Source organism: Falco naumanni, chromosome 2, assembly GCF_017639655.2.
Source record: "Falco naumanni isolate bFalNau1 chromosome 2, bFalNau1.pat, whole genome shotgun sequence".
Lineage (NCBI taxonomy): Eukaryota > Metazoa > Chordata > Aves > Falconiformes > Falconidae > Falco > Falco naumanni.
The window spans coordinates 70932854-70953361 of record NC_054055.1 but is presented as its reverse complement, the minus strand read 5'-3'; the positions used below and the strand labels follow the sequence as shown (position 1 = coordinate 70953361).

At 42.1% G+C, this 20508-nt stretch overlaps 1 protein-coding gene across 1 annotated transcript in view; it reads right to left on the bottom strand.

Annotated features, from left to right (window-relative positions):
* Positions 1–20508, bottom strand: part of AFF3 (AF4/FMR2 family member 3) — a 280973-nt gene that overhangs the window by 106604 nt on the left and 153861 nt on the right. Inside the window, exon 7 of the mRNA XM_040584169.1 lies at positions 18262–18313. Coding sequence (XP_040440103.1) covers positions 18262–18313 — 52 coding nt within the window. The remainder of the gene's footprint in view (positions 1–18261; positions 18314–20508) is intronic.

Sequence of the window (20508 nt, the reverse complement as noted above, 5' to 3'; positions counted from 1 at the left end):
CCAAATGAAGCCATTAGCCCTGAAGGTATTTTTTTTTCATTTTGCTGAGAAAGTGAACACAACTTTCTTTTTTTTCAGTTGACATGTGATTTTTTATTTTATCAAACAAAATATCTATCACTCACACTGACTCAGAAGTTAATTTAATTCAGTTTGCAAAGTACTGAAACTAGCCTCAGTTTGCATGTCATGTGCATCCACAAAACAAACTGGCTTCGCTCATTTTTTCCCCACTCATTGACTGTTAATTGAAGCTTTCTGTGAAATATTTTTTCTGTCATCAGCTGTCAGAATGCACCACAGGAGCAAACTTCTATACCATAGCAGTGTTGTAAGCAAGTGTTGGTATGAGCCAAGCACGCAGGAAATGGGTTGTTACATGACTGAAATGCAGGGATTTGTTGGTGGTTTGTTTTTGGTTTTGTTTTTGTTTTACAAAATCAGACTGGAATTAAGACTGCTTGCTCAAATCTACTCCATTATACAACTGGTTGGTTGGTTTGTATGTTTGAAATATATGATCATCTGATACTGAGTTCCCAGGAAATGAATTCTACCGTCTCCTATAGGATCTCCCTATGGCCTCCACCTTTGAAAAAATGGCATTAAGTATCATTTAACTTGTTATTATTTGATGTCAGATCAAGTCCAATGAATACATTGTTATTTCAGAAGTACTTTTGAGTGTGGAAATAAAATATGCAGGACTTAATATTGACAGTGCTGTGGGTAATTATCTGTTTGCTATCTAAGTAAGAACAAACCCTAAAGATAAAAATATGTTAATTCAGTAAAGCTGCAAATAATTTGTAAGAAAATACTGTGTCTATATTATGCAATATATATTTAAAAAGTCATATGTATGAGGGATGACACTTGACTTCTAAAGAATTCAATTTCGTAGTAACAATATTAATGGTCAAAAGTGGATCTCCTAAACTTGGGCTAGTTTCATTCTAGTAAAACCAGTTTGATCAGCAATTAATTTAGCCCACTATATTACCTTCAAGGCAAATTATTTTTTTACTGATAAAAGAGAATACTTCAGATGTACATGGTTTATCAGGCATTTAAGTATTATTAGTGCACTGAGGACAGCAGAGATGGCTGATGAAAATACTGAATAAAATGGGCAAAATGTAGGAGACTGATAATAAAGGCCTTTGAAATATGGAAATAACTTTCTTGAAGTTGTATAAACCCTTAGACTACCTCCAGCAGAGTCTTTATTAGTCTAAAGAAATCATTCGGTATTTTTCAGTGTACTACTATCCTCACACTAGGAGCAGAGAAGTTTTTACTGTTCCACAGATGCAGCAAATAGCCCTCACTACACATTTTTATAAATGTCTCATGCTTGAAGTTTATATGCAACTTAAAGTAGTGCCAGAGAACAACCATGAGTGAACAAACGGTCTGCCAGAATTTTCTTATCGGTACTTCCTCCAACTCTTCCTTCTAGCTGAACATCAAAGCACAAGAACTTACCCTCCTCACTACCAGGATCATCAACTAGTATAAAATAAGACCCATCCTATCAAGACAGGTACCAATTCATTATCGGGCTGTATTCTATCACACCATTTTCTAGTGAGAGAGCTCTGCATAGGTACATTTCCCAGCACCCTGTGAGGTGCTGGGAAAAAATAAACAAACCCATTTATTTATTTATATACCTGGAAAAAGTAAATAAACCCATGAATATTCTCATTCAATTTGAAAGAGGAAACTGAGGCAAAAAGATTCACTGTTTTTCTCCAGAGTCACACTGGTCAATAAGATCCAGAACTGTGGAAAGGGACTCCAGGTCCCGACTGGGAACACATCAGTGTTGCCTCAGAGGTACCTGTGACCCAACATCTTACGCTGTTCAGCCTCCACTTCACCTTTGGAGCCTGCGCTAGGAGGGAATCTGAAGTGAAAGAAGGCCAAAACCAAGGTGGGAAGGCGAAGAGGTGCCGAAACAGTATCTTTCTATGTACAACAATCTCTCTTCTATCTGAGCACAGCAGAGTATGTCAACATTTAAGAGTCTGTAACTCTCTGGCAGATACACATACCCACCTGAAATGGGGCAAGTGGGTTTTATGTAAAGAACACATTTATTCATCTGTATAATGTTACAAATAAAAAATAAAATTGGACCAGATTATTTGAATCTCTTGCAGAAGAACCCATAACATTCGAACTTATTTTGGTATTTTGAATCAAAATTTGATTATTTTAAGCTACATGTGAGAGATCATTCATTCCTAACAAGGATTTGTTATATTGCTTGTTTAGAGTAGGATTAAATAAACTTTTGTCATGCTGGGACTGTTAACTCTTGATGTTCTTTACTGCTACGCTCACGTGGTTATTAACTCCTAACAGTCTTTAGTTTGGGCTGTAATTGCTCTTTCTGTTTGTTCTTGTGAGGTCTGAAACTGCACTCAGAAGTGCTCTTTAAATATTTGGGTTTTTTTCTGCAGTTTTTCCCCCATCTTTGTGAAAGTCCTGACAATTCACTGCTAGTTACTGTCACGAGATACTAAAAACGTGCATTTCAGCAGATATATGAAGCAGCAGCAGATAGATGCTTTCTGCACCCCTGCTTGGGACCACTGGGGCTGCATGTGGGACACCAGCTGCAGCGAGGGTGATGGTGCCTGACTGCCTGCCAGCTGGGGAGGGGGCCTGTTGCTGTCACAGTGCTCTGTATGGGGACTGGGTCTGCCCCTAGCTCAGCACCGGTATGGCTCTACAACCGGGCGGGCAGGCAGGCAGGCAGGTGCACCCAGAAATCAGCCAAAGCCAAGTGCCCTGCTGAGGGGTGTCCTTCATCACAAGTGATAAGGAGTGGGTGAAAATTGGCTTGGAGGGGTGCCCATGCCCTCTGGGCTGCTCTGGGGTCTAGTGGCTTGGGGATAAGGGGTGGTGGTGCCCATGGCTTGTAGCAGCCACGCTGCACAGGTGTTGGGGTTACTTTGGCTTCTGAAGCAGCTGAAATGCCAAGTAGGGAGCCTTTTCCCCAAAACCCTGGCTCTGAGGCTGACGAAGGGCTAAATGGGGATGCAGCAGGCGACCTTCTCCAGGCAGCTGCATCTCAGGGTCCATCCCCAAGGAGTGCCAGGGCTGGGGCAAGGGACAGAGTCACACATGATCTGAAGAGCAAGCAGCAACTGCACCAGGGGCTTGAAAAGCTTGAAGACCTCAGTGAAAGCACACTGAAATAAGTGCCTAGCTATTTAACAATAAATGTGTATATTTAGGACTGGAACTCAGGCCATAGCTCTATTTTGGGGGTTCAGGGACCACACAAGCCTCTTGGGAGCAGGGGTATCCCACAAATTTGCTCCAACAGCACTCCTGAGGCATGAACGCCCTCTGAAACCCAAAAGCAAGAAAAGGTAGGTGAGCAGCCGCTGGCACATCCCACAGGGCATCACCTTTGCACGCTGGCGGAGCCACAGTTGCCATGCTGGTGCCAAGCTGCTCTCCGTCCTCCGAGGACTGTGCCTCATCTGCTGTGCGAAGATCAAAACCCGGGAAGGGATAAGGAGGAAGGTACTAGTGAGAGCACACTTTGTGTTTTTAAGTATTGGTATCTTCGGTGCTCTTCAAAGAGGGTGATGCTGCCGTATCGCATTAGCTCCCTGTACAGGTAGTGAATGGGGGCTGCAAACTGTGAGAGTCAAAGCATCAACCTCAAAGAGATTTAGAGGGAAAAAGACATTATACACATCGAAAAATAAATATATGCAGCTTGGGACATTCAAATATATCTCGTCTTCAGAATGCTGATTAATGTTGCATCAAATCACAATAAAAATAGCTCCTAAGGCTCATTTTCCTATTTGTAAAAGGGTAATAATGATTTGCTTTACCAATGTTTGTAGCAGGTTTTGAGGGGGGGGGGGTGGGGTGTTCAAAAGAAATACTAATGACCTGAGAAGGTCATTAGTTTGGGGATATTCTGCTGGGCTGGCACCAAGTCTCCTGTGACACTTTCTGTCTAACAAATCATACTGCAAAAAAAGAGTGGACTTTCATCTGTGCAAGCTTCAGGCATATTTGAAATTACTTAAATGAATGTAATTGCAAAGTAATTTTATTCCACTGTTTTATAGCTGTTTCCTTGCTCTGCCAAAGGCAAGACCAGGGAGCCCTTGAAGGGCAGGAGGCTGCTGAGAGGGTTCTATTTTGTCAGGACTTCTCCACTTGTCTGCACCGGAGGACTCACATCATCTCAGCAAACACCCCATTACACAGGACCTCCACCATGAGCCCCACCACCAGGCAGTGAACCCCTAATTTACACCACTGGCATTTGGTCTCAGCACCTGATGAGGTGCTAACTATAGCAGGTCTGTGTGACAGGACTACAGCCCTAGAGGTAATTTCCTACACCTTATTACCACATAATAATGGCCTCTTAACAACTAGGCTAATCAAGAATTAATGAGGCACTAAAACATTTTAAGGAACAATGAAGGATTTAAAAATTTCTCTTATGTGTTTTATTTAAAAAGCAATTCATTTATAGTTACTGCCCTTGCTTTGGAGTCATATAAAACGTCTTGGTACTTATCAAATGTATCAGCTGAAAGGTTTTATTCATTTGTCAGTTATTTGCTTATGTGGGGCTGCATATAACCCCAGAACTGAAGGAAACCTTAAAGGGAGCAGAACCAGATTTGGTCCCCATCTGCCTCCCTCACGTTCGTCTGTCTGTCTGCTTAGCCGCTCTTCTGCTCTCACAGGGGAAGCCTGTCCATCCGATGGTGAAGTGCAACACCAAAAATACAACAAAGTCAGCCCAAATTAACACGACTGCCCAAAGGGGAATTTGTATTAGCTCTGGAAAGCTACATTGTCTTTATTTTCAGGAAGGGATGGTGCACTTTAATGGGGGAGCCATCCTTGATGGAAGTGTTTGAGAGAATGAAATAAGTGGGGAAAAAAAGGAAGGATAATTTACACTAGTACAGGATTTCATATCAGTGACTCAACACTAAATTAAAGCCTGAAAATATGTGCCTTTATCATCCTGGAAGGGATAATCAAAACAAAAACATGTTCAAATTTGACTTTTAATATTTAAAACTTCCTTCTCTGGTGAAAGAGTGGGGAATATATCCTGGTTTGCTGAGAAAATCCCCAAATAGATCATTCTGTGACAGATAACTGTTATGATTATTAATTCCACTGCTGACACTGAAATTAAACTGATTTCCAACATAATGGATGAGTAAACAGCACATCAGAAAGTCTCAAATGCTTCCACATTTCCTATGCAATCAAAAAAACCCCCAACTCCTTCATTAAATAATACACTGACAGAAAAAGCAATTTGATTAAATAAACCTATCTGCCAATCATGCTAAAAGTTATAAAAGGAAAGCACTTTGTAGCAAAGTAAAACTTTTCTCCATACTAATCTCTCTCTCCCCCCGGCCCTCCCCCATTCTTAAAAGAATCAGGAAAACTATGTGCCCCAAAGGAAGATTGAGGCAATACCTGGGCACCTGACAAAGGAGTTCAAAGTTAGTCTTCAGTCCCAGTGATTTATGATGAAGCAAAGATGACATGATGGCGGGATCAAGGGACAAAGGAGAAAGCAGCAGGTGATGAGGCATATGCGCTAATTCAGGAACCTAAGCTGCTGTAGGTATATGGGTGTATCCTTTGTTACATATTTATCTCTATTTTTTTTTTCTGTTTTCCAGGCGACATGGGGACATTTTTTGTGGGGTGAAAGTGGAGACGGCGAGGGTCAGCAGAGGTGAAAAGCCAGGAGAAGTGAGGCTGAAGGTGATGAACCTGACAGAATCAGGGATGGGAAGGTAGGAGAGCAGCAGAAAGGGTGCAGCAAGAAAGAAAAAGGAAAGAAAAGCAGAATGGGTGGTGGATGGCATAGGATGGACACCAGGTGACAAGACAGGGAAAAAGAAATCAGAAATCATCCTGTGCATAGGGTCTGAGGTGTCAAAGATACTGGGAGAGTGGGCAGGGATATGGGGCTGCAGAGGTGCTCCCCAGGTTTTGTGCTACTGGGCTCCCCTTTGTCCTGTCCATAGAACCCCCACTAGCAAAGCAGCAAACACATGTTCTCCCCTAGCAGCAAACGAGGCCACACATTACCTAGCTGCATTCCAACAACGGGGGGTTAATTTTTCATGATGTTTAATTTCACCAGCTCTGTGGGTTGGGGAGAGGGGAAGAGTTGTGTAACATGGTGTGATGGGTGGAAAGTCTCTGAACGTCACTGCGTCTGGTGGCCAAAGATGGGAACAGGGCCTGGCAGCATTCTCTCCTTGGCTTTGGGAGGCAGTAGATTCTCAGGACATCAAACACTTAATTAACTGAGCTGCAGAATTGCAGGCTAAGATTCATGCAGTTGCTTCTCTGTTGGAAACCAAGAGTGTCAGCCTGGACCACTCTGTTCTTGGTGAGTCTTTAAAGCTAATGCAACTCATACGGAAGATGTTCTTTGAAAAGAACCAGAGATTTATTTGGATAAAACTCTGAGTAGATGACAAGCGCATGCAAAGGAATAATATGAGTTTTTAGTTTTTCTCAAGTAGAAAAACATAAGCAGCTTGAGCAAGAGGTATGTGCTTTCCAGCTAGGCACCAAGGCTTTTATGTTCTTCCAGGCACAGAAAGAGTTGTTCTTCTCATAGTGAATTCATAGCTCTGCAACGTCATTGAGCCAAATGGGATCATGCTAAAGAAGTATTTGGCCACTTCTGCTAGATAAAAATAAACCAAAATAATTTTAAAAGAAGGCTGTTGCTTATTACAATCTTTCCATAATGTCTGGAGACAATGGTTATTAAGCCATCCACCTACTGTTGTCTTAAGGAAATATATGCAAGTGGGGAATATATAAATATTTTAGGTCCTTTATTAATCTAACCTTCACCGTCCGGCTTTGAGCCCATCTCTCATTGTTTATGTATTATATCTGTCTTTGTATTTGTTTAGTCCTATTTGTTACACGTAATAATGAAACTCTTCAAATCCTGTCTGGCTGACAAGTCTTCTGTGACTAGACCTCTAATCTTCCCTTTCTCTCTTTATTCCACTGTCTCCCAGGCTTCAGAGCTGGAAATTTGGTTCCCAACACCTGGCTACTCAGCATCAATCACAGAAGGCTGTGGTGGGTGCTGCAGGGCTCCTGACACTAGCATGTTTGCTGAGGAGAGGTGTCAGGCAACCACTCTTAGAGAGCAACGAAACCAATGGAAAAGGTTCACGGAGGGGTTTTTTCTCTTGAATGCAAAACCGGGAAAAGTAAAGCTTTTCAGAGGAGGAAAGGATGCCTCTCCCGAGTGACCGTCTGCCTCCTGGCCCCAGTGCTGGCACACTCACCGAGTGGAGCTGCACTGGGATTATCACACCGTGGGATGCATTGGTCAGCATGCTACTGGCAGCTGCGAGGGATGGCGAGAAGAAGCAGACCTCCATCCCGACAAACACAGGTTCCTCTTCCCACCCCCACCCCCCACCCCCCCCCCCCTGGTATTTCCATGTCCAGTCACTCAGGCAGGACACTTTTTCAACACATGTAAGTCACCCTGCTCTACTGAGACTGCTTACAGCAAGGCACGCAGCTCACGGGGATATTTTTTTTAACTGAACTGAAGATGGGCAGCACAGCATAAACACGAGCCTAGGTACCCACAGGGACTCTTGGTCTTTCAAACAATAATGCTGATAGAACTCCTGCTGCAAAGCATCATCCTTGTTTATGATTATTTGTGAGATCAAAACGTTACTCTGTGACAGAGGAAGAGCCCAGGGTTTTTTAACAGTTTGTGGCAAAAGGCTTCATCCTTTCTTCCACAGAAGGCCATGGAAACTGCTGTTGCTTACACTGATTGCAAGTATTAAAGTCTGTGTCTCATATTACATTTATTATATAAGTTACGGGGAAAACATGTGGATTTTACATGAGCAGCCACAGGAATTTTTTCTTAAGTCCAGCAGTTAAAAACAGTACAGACTAGAGTGATGACTAATTAGTTTTGAGGTTACGTTCTGTGATGTCCTGGGGTTCCCAGCCCCAGACCTTTTCCTCGTTCTTCGCTGTACTGGGCCTCTACCTGGACTACGTCAAGGCAGGTTGCATGCCTGGGTTGCCTGCATCACCTCCCTAGGGGACTTCAGGACAGCAGGTCTCATCCACCCCCACCCCCCAAACTTCAGCCACTACAAATGGCACAGAATTGGTCATCAAACAAGGTACAAAAGGGTAATTTGCTCATCCTTTGTCTGTATCATGCTATTAAATACTTGTAAGAGATTATTTGTGCTGATTTGTCTGCTTTGCTTTGATGCTAGGAAAGCTGATGGTAAATGTACAGGGTGTTCACTACTAACTGCACTAAATTCTAATACAGTTAAATACATAGTAAGTCCACATGTTTATCAGGTAACAGATCAGTTCTGTTTTAATTTAGTATACCTGCTCTATCGCACCTCCTGGAGTGTATCTCTAAAATAATATGTCAAGAGAATCCTTCCCTCTACCTACAGTTGCTTACAGTTTATGCCATGAAAGGGAGAATCAGCACAAATGAATCCTGATAAAATATCTTACAAAACTAATAAAAATCAGCATGAAGAAATGCCAGCTGTAATTGCACTATTTTGCCATAAAAGGTCTGTGGGCCAATCAAACCACGTGTTTTTTGTTTTTTGTTTTTTTTTTTCTTTCTTGGAAAAACAGCTTTTATCTTTGTCAGTGGTACAGTTGCCTTGATTTTGGAATGATCTGTAAGTATAACCTTTTTGAATCTCAGGAACAATATACCTCATCCAAACCTTTGTCCTGATTCATCTCCAGCTTTGATAGCTTTGGTGTGTCACCCTGCTTTCTTGTCAAATCTACCATCAATTCTAAATTGCCAATAAATATATTCCACATTTCTTTTGGGAGATGAAGCTTGTCTGCATGCTAAACAAAGAACAGAATGCACAAAGCCGAGATACACACCGAGATATAATATTCTCCCTCTTAAAATACCACAGGTGAAATGATAATGTGGAAGTATTCTTACCCTGAGGAAGGCAGACTCCAGTTGTAGCTTAGCAAATCAAAGACCAGAAAACTTGCTTGCAATAACATCCTAACAAATCCAAAGAGTTATTTTTTTCCCCCAGTTAAAAAATATCCACACTCTGACATTTAATCCAATTCCAGAGATTAAGGTAGAAGAACTTCAATAATTTGTTTAGTTAGGTATGAAAAGTAATTTTTCAGGAAACTGCCAGCTTGCTACTATAAAGGTTTTAAAAAAATGTAGCTATTCATAGCTGAACGATAGGACTTTTCCACACAGGAAAATTCATCATCATTTCAGGTTTCAGTATCTTTTTGTATTTTGCATGGCAAATAAAAAGTTGTCCACCAAGCTTGAAAAGTCTCTTTTTTTGAGTTGGTCACTCTGTGGGAGAAACAGGCATTTCTTTATATTCCCTTAATTTGGTCTTCATAGTTGTAAAATAAGTTAAAAGCAAAATGAGAGAGCTTCTTATTAAAAACTTCACTTTCTTGTAATTGAAAAAATGTATCTGTGTACCAACAAAGTAGAAAACTAAGGCACTTCAAATTCCAAAAATCTTTCCATTCCTGGGCGAGCTTTAGTGTTCAAATGTTAATAGGATGCCTGCATTAAAAAAAAAAAAAAAAAAAGAAAAAAAAAAACCATAAAAAAACTTGGCCTGTATTCAGGCTCAAGAGTCTGTGAAACAGACTTTTTCCATACTATGACCTCAGTCTTAGGATTTCTTTTTTGCAAAATAGTTATTTTTCTTGGCAGGTGGCCAGAACCCTGTATCTGTCTTTCTCCCCCTCCCGCCCTCCTCCTCTCCCCACCCTCCAGACGCCCCCTCCCCCCCCATCCCCCCCCCCATCTTTCCATCACCCAGCAATTCAGCCCCAGGACGAGGTAACCCCCTGCCCTCTGGCTGATGGGGCATGGTGATGGTGTGGGAAAAAAAATCAGGTCATGAGAGCCTGGAAGTATTGAACGCTCCCGATCGCCTTTCTCTTCTTTTTGGACCCATTTTATTTTGTTTCGCTGCCTAAGACCCCTCAGTGAAGCCAGCAGCCCCCCGCACCCAGCAGCAGTGGTGCCCCCGCCAAGCATCAGCCCCTGCGGGTTTCAAGTTGCAGTGGCTTTCGCCCAGGGTAAAGGATTTCCAAAACGTGTTACCTCGGCAACCAGGAATTTTAGCCCGGCAAAAACACCACCATGCACATCTCGACTCCAACGTGCGAGACGCTGAGCTTCCATTTATCATTTTCTTCAGAGAAAAAATACGGAGCGGGGTCGATGGTGCCTGCCTTCCTGGCAGCATTTCTGATGAAATAGACTTCTTCCCAGGTATTTGCATCTCCTGATTTTCCTGGCAACCCCTCTTCCACCACCGTACTCAGGGCTAATATATAATACATTTAAAATTCCCAATTTGTCCCTTACAAATGACAAAGTCCAAGGAAAACAGTGCCTAAGAGAAAAATAATACGCTTTTGGTGCAATACTGCAAAGCATTTCCTCAAGCATGATGACATTTTAGCCAGTTAAATTGGTTAGCTTTATTCTAAGTGACATTAAATGAACACCAGTGTTACAGAGCATTTTTGACTTGGTATAAAATTAGAAATAATGTCCAGCATTATAGTAGGTTTTCTAACGGGACAAAAGTTGTTGTTCCAAAGTGAGTTTTTCTCTTGCATTAAACCACCCCCCTTAAGCCTTGAGCCAAGGGCAGCATCAAAACACGGACAGCTTCCCATGGCTAGTTATTTTTCCCTCCGGCGTGCAAAGTACAGGTAGATAGTAAAGGTGAAGGTGCTAAACAAGAGGGCCTGGATCAAGGGGAATTTATAAATAAAACTCTGTGCTGAGCCCTGTAGCGGTAAGAGTGGTTATCTCAAGTTTTGGCTATATCTGGTCAAAGAGTGGGCTAGCACTTAAAAATAGGACCGTGAAGACCCTATCTCAGCCCATGTAAGTCAATCACAAAATGTCCCCAGACCTCAGTAGTGCTTTTATTTAGCATTGGTCTATCCCTGTTTCTGTTGACACCTCAGATCAAGCTTTTTTTTTTGTCTGATTCGAACTCAACAGAAACTAAATCTTGTCCCAGGAAAACTGCAGCTGCAATTAAGGTCAGATTGGGCTTCCAGGTGTTCTCTTTCTAAACCAAACAAATAAGCCCCTTCTCATCTGCTTTCATGGACATAATGTTTTTAAGATTTTTTTATATGACTTTATATGTTATTTAAAGATTTTTTACTTGTATCATCTTCGATTGCTATGTGTCCATAATTTTTACATGGCAAAAAAATTACCAATAATACCAATTCATTCTTCCTCCCTAACTTTGCTAAACTTCAAAGACAGGTTCAGTCAAGACCTGTGTGAGCAAATGTCTTCCAAGAAAATGTCTTTATAGCATTTGAAGAAAATAGATTTGTTGGTATCAACTTACAATAGTGTTTTTTTGTGAACTATCAGCAGCATTATACACTGCAAATCCAAAAAATCCATGCGCAGAAAAGGTTAGGAATTGGCAGGCAAGGTTCAGGTCAGCATTGTGACAATACTGCAGCAGCTCTGATGCATCCCACAGGTGAAATCACTTTGTTTCTTAGAGCAGGAGGTTATGGTGGAATTGTATTTGTTAACAGGCTGTATTTTTAATACAGAGAGAAATGCTGTGTACACTGAGGGCAATTCTTCAGTGGAGAGGGAAGAAAAAAGAACTTTTTCATGGGAATTTGAGAGCCGAGGGGTGTGTTTTAAAATTTTAGCTGTTCCTGCTGGACTGGCTGAGCAGAGTGACAGTCTGGCAGTGTTAGGGGGGAGCTCTGCAGGCTGAGGCTCAAGTAAACAGGTGGAATAGTGCAATGAAGCCAGCCTTCTTCTTCTGCCAGCGACTTGGTTAGTGGATAAACACCAGACTTTCACTTCCACAGTTTTCAAGACCTCCATCGCTCTGAAAAACACTGCCTTCATTCATCATAGTAAGGGTTTTTTTTTCTTGTGTTTTTTTCTTTTTTTTTTTTAGCATGGACTACAAGACCTCTCAGAAACATCACAGACATACATTAAAAGCCATTGACGCAGTGGTGTTTTCAGAAACAATACATCTCAAAAATTAACTTAAAGGATGTAATTTCATTTTGTCTACGATCCCTTGGGAGTTGTGTTTCTAGGCAGAGAAGGGTCATCTGTGGCTCATGAGTCAGTTGATATGCTCGTAACAGTCCTTGATAGAGCCCATGGAGTTACTAAAACAGTTGTCACCAAATCATTGGCCAATGTATCTGCTGCAAATGTCCTTGCCATCTAAAACGTCCACAACTTGAGCTGTGGAAGAGTGTTTGGGAAGTTGCCCTGGTATCTTAATCTGAAAGCTAAAAGTGGATTATGCACCATAAAAGTTTGGGCAGCGCATTTCTTGGAACTGACTTCCACAGTTGCTTGGATTTCACCCTTTCCATGGTCCTCCAGACCCATGTGTTAGCTTTTTTCTGGTTCAATTGACTTGATCCATCATGGTCCTTTTGCCAAACAAACAGGAGGATACTGAAGATGTACCATCGGATGTATTTTTCCTCTGCAGCTTGCATGCTTTGCCCCTTCCCTATTTGCCATCCCTTCCTCCAGTTCCAGCAAGACAAAACTCAACTCCTTCTAGTTTAAATTGGGTGACGCCTTCCCAAGATTGAAACTGTGGGAGGAGGATGGCGAAGTGGTAATGGGGCAGGGGATGCCCTTGGTCATCTGTGGATGCCTGGGAGAGACAGCAGCTCCCGCTTTCCCTATCTCCCTACACCTGGCACTCCTCAGGATATTTACCACTGACTACCCAAGCCTGTCTTTAAAAAACTACCGCTCGCTTCCTTTACTGCTCCGGGTGAGTAATCCTTAGCCATTCTTACAGAACATTACATTTTTCAACATTTTGTACAAATATTAATCAGATAGTCTTCACAGCAGCCTAGTTATTATTTTAGATGGGGAAAAGCCAAGGCTAACCTTAAATAATTTGCACTAGACTTTTCGGTGAAGTGAGGTGGGATTAAGTCTCCTCTTCCAACCCCAGTGCTCAACCAGGTTGCAGTAGTTGCCTGAGAGGGTTAAGGTCAAGACCACACAGCCAGATGTGGGAGGTCAAGGTCCCCGGGGGCAAAGAGCTGGACAGTGCGTTGGCAGCACTCGCTCAAGCTGCTCTCCTGTGTTTGAGACTGTTCTCTTTGTTCTCTGGAGGCACCCTGCAACCCCTCTGCCTCAGTCTTCCCATCTACAGACGGGGAAACCAGGAGTTTGTGGATGTTGGTATCTGTGAGTCACTCTGCAGATACAAGGGGCAGGGCAGAAGTGAGGAAGAAAAGGCAAGAAACCAACAGGTGACACCTGTGCCAATACAGATGTAGGTCACATCAAGTAAGAACAAGCATGATGTTGCTTTTAGTAAGGTGTTTTTTTTAAAGAAGTAAGCTTTTTAGTATTTCCTTTCTCAAGGAGAATCAGGGTGATGAGAATGATAAGCAGCTGCTGTATGGGCAAGAAACTGTAGCATTAATGTCTGCAACTGGGCAGCTTGGAAGCTGTTGAATTCAGTACTGCTAATGAAGATTCCCCTGAGCAAACTGTTCTCCAAGTGGTGCTGATGCTGGGGACTGGTGCAGGGAAGGAACAGAGCCAACATCTATTTCTGCCTGGCAAAAGCAAACAAACAAACACACCGAGATCACTGTGATTCTCAGAGAGTATTAGCAAAGGACAAAACTTGCATAACTGCCATAAATTATAAAAGCCTCCCTCAATCTTGGTTAATTCTCTTGTAAAAGGGAGGGAAAAATCTGGAGCATCTCAGCATGAAAACAATTGTGGGAGGGATAATAAAGAGACAGCACTGAGGTATCTAGTTGCTAGCCCTGATATCATTAAGTAAGTGCACTAGAAATGTCGAGGTAAATGCATAGCAGTGAATCACATTCAGGCATGATTAACCTTGGGTAGTCTGAACTGGAAATCATTTACAAACACAAAGGTACCGAAGAACATCATAACAGACAGTACATCGAAAGTCATCCCAAGAGCGAGAGTCTTGCCGAGTGCTTTGTGTATTTGTGCCATTTTTGAATTACTGTCATATTTTGCATGTGGGAGGATGGAAGATCACAGACCCCTGGCTCGGGGAGGAGCTTCCATGGCATTGCAAAGTCCTCTGAAACACATGCACTAGTTAGAATCACTTTCCCTTGCACATAAGTTTTATAAAATTACAATTGTAACATTCTGAGGTTTACTGAAAGGATCCAGTTTTTGCCAAAGAAAGAATGAAATCCTGTATCTGAAAATATTAAAGAATGCAAGAACACTCTTTATTCCTCCCCCACTCCTTAATGCAGTCCTTCAGACTATGACTGGTAAAACCAGGAGGAGAAAGGATATTAATAAAAATTAAGTGTTTTTAACAAAATCTGTGAAAGATTTCTGGCCATTGAAAACAACCTTTTATCACAAAACCAAAAGAACAAGACATTATTGGGTATTTCTGAACAGTCCTAAAAGTTTAGAAATGCTCAGCGAAGCTGTAACCAGATGACCCATAGAGAGCTATATATATTGAGTACAACAACAAAAAAACCCCTTCAAATCCAGAATTCTCATGGCTTTAAAAGCATTCAATTACAAGGAACATGAATCAACTGGGGAAGACTCCAGACAGCTTAACACCTTTGTATTGTTTGCACCTTTTATTGCAATTCTTCAGTGCCAGCTCAGGCGATTATTGTGCATGCCGAGGTGGTAAAGGCCATAGGGATATCATGCAAAAGGACACAGCGCTGCTCGGACTTCCTCCCTACTTTCACATCCTTCTCATTCTCCTGCACCCATCTCAGTTATCTCCAGCATTGTAATAACTGCCCTTATTTATCTGCCTCATTAGGATGTTGCATCAATTAATGTGTATCATCTAATGCATACCAGTTTCTTAATGTTTAATATTATTATCAGTGGAGAGCTATGTCATGCTGAGTCTATCTAGGGAGTTAATGCATACAGGAAAAAAAAACCCTGTGCATAATGCTATTCAGAACGATGCATTTACTGTACCCAAACCCCTCCGAACAGATCACCATGCATCCAGCACGCTAGGTTTCTATACTCTCGGAGGTTACAGGTAGCACTTTTGGCCCCAGGGCTCCAGGTCACAGGGTTATATCTGGTTTTAAGGACCTGGAGCCTGGTGGACAAGGCAGGAGGAATGTCTTGAGAGGAGACGTCATGTAAATGCTTGGTTCACAAACGCCTCGCTGCCTGATTCAGGAGGGTAATCAACCTGTCCTTTGAAGCTGCATAAATAATGTTTGGATGGAGGTAGTAAATCTGCACCAGGGATGAATTAACTGCCATTGAGTCATATAAGCTTGGCTTGAGTGTGTGGCTTGTAACATGCCTGAGGAAAATAAAAAAGACATTTGCAAGAAAGAAACATTAATTTTTTCCTCCCTGGCTTTTCTGTTATTTTTATCTAGGCCAACACGACTTGCTTTGTGGTTTCTTTTTGTTGTTGTTGTTGCTGTTTGTTCCGTTTTCACAAGGAGACACTGATCCACAGTGAAACAAATCCACATTTTCTCTGGGTCAGGCCCAAAGGTGCCACCTCTCCTACATCAATGTCACTCCTTTTTAGCACCCCTGCCAGGAGATGCCAACTGGACTCCTTTGACACTCTCAGGGAAGTGACACCTCACAAGAAGGTGCAGGGTTTTTTACCCACAGGGACCCCTGGCAGCACTTGTGCCCCCTCGCACACCTCTCCCCTTGCACAACCCTGCCAGCCTCCAGCTGCAGGGCTGGGCACTACTGGGGCTCTCATCCGGCTGTGCAATGACATGGTCTTATCCATGCACGGAGGGGATGAGTACATCCACTCCTATAGATGGACCCAGGCACACACGCTCACACATCCACATGTACCCTTGCACTGCAGGTCTTTCTGGTTGTGCTTCTTGTGCACAGGTGCGAGCTGCTACATCCCCAGAAGAACAGGCAGTCTATATCGATCGATGGCTGCCTGAGAACCAGGGATAAAAGTCTGTCTTAAAAGAAGGTGGGTAAGAGAAGAAACCTGGGGAAGGCCAACAGAAGGTAGCAGAAAGAGAACTGAAACATCATTGTGCACCTACACGTCAGCATGGGTTAATTTACCTCACTGTAACACTCAAGTATCCATCCCTCAATTCTATAACACATACATTTTAGTATACTAATAACTTTTGCTCATATTGCTTTCCCTACTTTCTCATTTCCAGTGTTTTACCTCTGGTTTTCTTCTGCTTCTTCTTCCACTTCTCTCAGTTTTATATCTCTTTCTGAAAATTTGGTGGTTTCGGTTCCTTTTTCTCCTTCTTAGAAGTATCCCTCTCATTTTCGTCCTCCTCTTTTGGCACAGCACTTGCTGATTCCCTTCCTCTGATCTCCTTTCCTTCCTGTCTCTTTCCACACAATTTCCCTAGAGGGGTCTTTCCTTCTTGAATGCAGTCATTTATCAGTGGTAACCAGTCATTTCTACTTCTAAAAATTGCTATGGGAGCCAATATCTGCTGTGGGGTAGCCTTAGCATATAGTAAGGATTTGAAGATAAGCATTTTAAGTATACTATATGTCTAGCACAGTTTCAAAAGGTTGCACTAAGACCTCTTATAGGCAAGGAACTTTTCACACCTAACCAGATTCCGGTCTGCTATAGGCACACTATATGACACAGTATGTAGTCTCAAAGCAAAACCATAAACGTATTGGGGCATATCTTTGCACCCATATTCTGGGTTCAGAGGTACCCCTATTGTGGGTTCAGAGATCTTACAGGATTTTAATCTAGTGAAGAAGAAGAAAGGATAGTAAAGAACATTTCTCATCAATAAAATACTGTCTAACTAGAAAAAACACTTTGGAGGTTGGCTTATGTTTTACATATTGCTAAATATCAGCAAAAAAAAATGTGTTCATTTCTCAAAAATACCTCCAGATGGCATTAAAACCCTTCTTCTTTTGGTCTTTATTGTGATATTATTTTAAAAAATTATAATTATTGGAATTGTTCTATTAACCATTCCCAGCAATCATACTATCAGAAGGAATAAGGCTGCTAATGCTTAATTCATTTAATAAGTTTGGCTAAATATGCTCACATACTGTAATTACATTCCACAACACAATCTGCAGGACAAGCCATTCCTTATACCATGTCAAATCTTTTTCTAGATTCATTTCCAGAAGATTTTTAATGTGTATTTGCAGCAGAAATCAAAACATCCCACAATAAATCACCGTTATTGTACCTCCTTCTGTGACTGCTTTTGCCATGTAACAAATGGTGACACCTTGTGAGATTTACATGATATAATGCTCTGAATTTAAATAACAGGAATCAGAAAACATAAATTATGGGCAAGATGCACTCTAAAATTCACATGACTAACTGTTACAAGAACTTCCCTCCCTCAAATGGGATTAAAAAGGTGAATGGTTTTGCAGAAATTCATAATGCTCCTGCCTGGTAGTTATTAAAGGATTTCACTTATCTAGCTCAGTTTGGGAGACTGATGCTATTTTTTTTTTCTAGCCTGCAGCCCATCTGTTTCATAGACTGGTTTACGTTGGCAAAACAATTCAGTCCTTTGTATACTAGAGTTAAAAATGGTAAAAGCTTCTATTGTTGCACTAGAGTGAAGGTGAGCACTGATATATTACAAGTGCCTGTTCCTATCTATTTCTCGACTTCTTTTGTTAATTCAAAAACATCAACAAAATCGTGAGAGACCAGAGATAGCTGTAATTGGATTTCAAGTAATTCAGAGGTGAAGCTGCAGACTGCAGTCTTTTAAAATTACATCAGTACATCAAAGGCATATGTGACATGATGTTTTTTAGCAAGTGTGTCAAACTCCAGCAGCATTAAGGTAATGCTCAAGTCAGGTTGTAAAGGCCAGTCTTGCACACCCACAAAAATAATCTCATATCTATTCAGTGTGATATGGAGCCATTTCACTTGCAAAGATCTCTGACTTACTAGCATGCAAAAGTTCTAGGAATAATTAATGTTGAGTCATTATCTAAAAACCTGTTTTAAGAAAAGCATCAGCGAAAGAACTTTATCTTAATGAAAACAAATTCTATTTTGCCCAGCAAATCTGATAAAAACACAGCTGCCTTCTCCGATCTTAAATGCAAAAGTGACTTACGATGCATGGGTTGCGTTTTTCTCTGGACTCTTTGGCTCTACATCACTTTTCCCTTTAAAAGAGAAGAAGAAAATGACATCAGAAATGGATCAATATGGAAACTGCTCAGATGTGACACATCAACGCTTTATTCATTGCGAACACTGACCGCTCCTGCCACACATGCAGACCGCTGCTGAGGCAATCACAGGGCTGCCGGGGCACTGCTGGAGCATTTGCAAGCAGGGAGTCAACCCTGACTTGACTTTTCTTGTCACTGCCACATGTACTCTGGAAATGTCAGGCAAGGAAACTCCACAAGAGAGGCTGCTTAGAGGACACAAGCTTTACCAGGGATAGCAGACCTTGGAGCAATGGAAAGGAATTCTCTAGGGCCCTACAGCTCTCCTATGAGAGTGTGCCCCATCCAACATGCACAAGCTCCAAAACTCTGCTACAGGAACAGTAATTATTTAATAGAAAGCAAAACACCATCAGTGGGAGCTAGTAAGGCAGTGATTACGACACAGTTCTGCCAATGAATGTTTTGGTTCACATTCATTTTCACAGATTAAGGATCCGATCTTCGGCTCCTGTAAGTGGGGGCTGGGGAAGCCTTCCCTGTAATGTTGTATATCTTGCCTTAGGCACTCAACCCCAAGAGAAGTCAAGTGCCCAAATGCTTGAGAAGTATCAGAGGCCCAAGGGATGCCTCTTCACATGTCTTTATGACTCACAAGGGTCCTTGCACAGCATTTTGACTTGTGATGATCCCCTTCTTGGATCCAAAGTCGTATGTCTGCCCAACATAGCTTAGTTACATAGCACAGATGCCGGGGAAGCAGGCTGCTAGCTGATGGGGTGGTACTGCTTCCGCTGAGTCAGGCCAAGTCCTTCTCCCTCCTTTTCACCCACCCCGGAAAAAAGGAAGGCTGATACTGTTTGCTGTAATTATTGCTCTCTGAGTAACCTGAGAAAGCTGTGCTTCAGTCTAAGATTTTTGTTTAGTTCTACCATGGGTATACAAGGTATGCGACTCCACTTGAATCACCTTGAACTTGAATTCTGGACCTAGTGACTGCGCAGCTGCTGCTCCTCTTTGTGTGTCGCTGGATGCTAATAGCTGTCTACACATGAGTTTATGTTGCCTAGCAGACAAGGAGGCGCAGAGGTTGAGTGTGACTGGTTTACTGATGGATGCATTTTTCTCCATTACCTTTTAATAAGCTTTGTTAAATCAAAATCCACCTGTGCCTTCTGAAAAAAATTTGAGAAGTGTTTATTGTGGTCAGGCTGTTACGGTGTTGTCTGATTTTCTGCTCATTGACTTGAATTGAGTGGGTTTTGGATTAGCCCCCAACCTGTTCCATGCACGTGAGCATTACGTATCATCCATTTGCTGCTGACAAAGTCCTCACTCTCAATTCCCATACATTGCTGGGGTGTCAGCAATGGCTGGGAGGGCTACCTCTGGAAAACTTGCTGTTGCCTTCAGAAAAGGCAGGGTTTTGCTGCCAATGTCCTTCCACTGCTGCACAGAAGCAAGCTGAAAGACTTTGCCTAGACAGCAACCTTTGGAAGCAGATGCCTTGTAGAGAAGGTTCTGTGTATTGCAAACACCTTGCCGTGGTGCTTTTAGATCTCATCTGCCCCCCTGAAAGTGTTTGTGTCTACCCAGCTTAGGTGCCTAAACTATAGTGAACAGGTTGGGGAAGCTTTGGATGACTTCAAAAACACTGATGCCTCTCTGTGGACCTCTAGGGAAACTAAGCACTTACTGTAGGAGGACAGCTAAAATTTAGGCACGAGCAGGGGGGGCATCCATACACGATGGAATACATTCACTCTGTGATTTCTAGGTCACTTTTTGCTTCTAGCAGAGACCTCAGAAAGTATATCCAGATGATGAACTCACTCGCTAGAAAGCTGTTGCTACAAGTATACGTTTTTCAGCCTTAGGGTGCCTGGAGCCCTGGAGCTCATCTGCATTATGGTAATTTGAAACAAGAAACCAACAGTAACAGTTGGCATATATTCAAAATTTTCTGTTTGTAACTTAGGCTTTTTATAAGTGATGAATTATTACCATGAACACTGGTTTGTTTGATTGTGAGAGGGAATATGGATTCCTGAGTGCTTTGCCGGCAGAGTTCACATCAGTTCTACTTTCAGCAATGTATGTTAATGCAGCAACAAGGGAAACAGCATAAGTACTGTGAGGAGAGAGAAAAGGGAATCTCTGTGATTTAGCCAAACTGGATATTAATG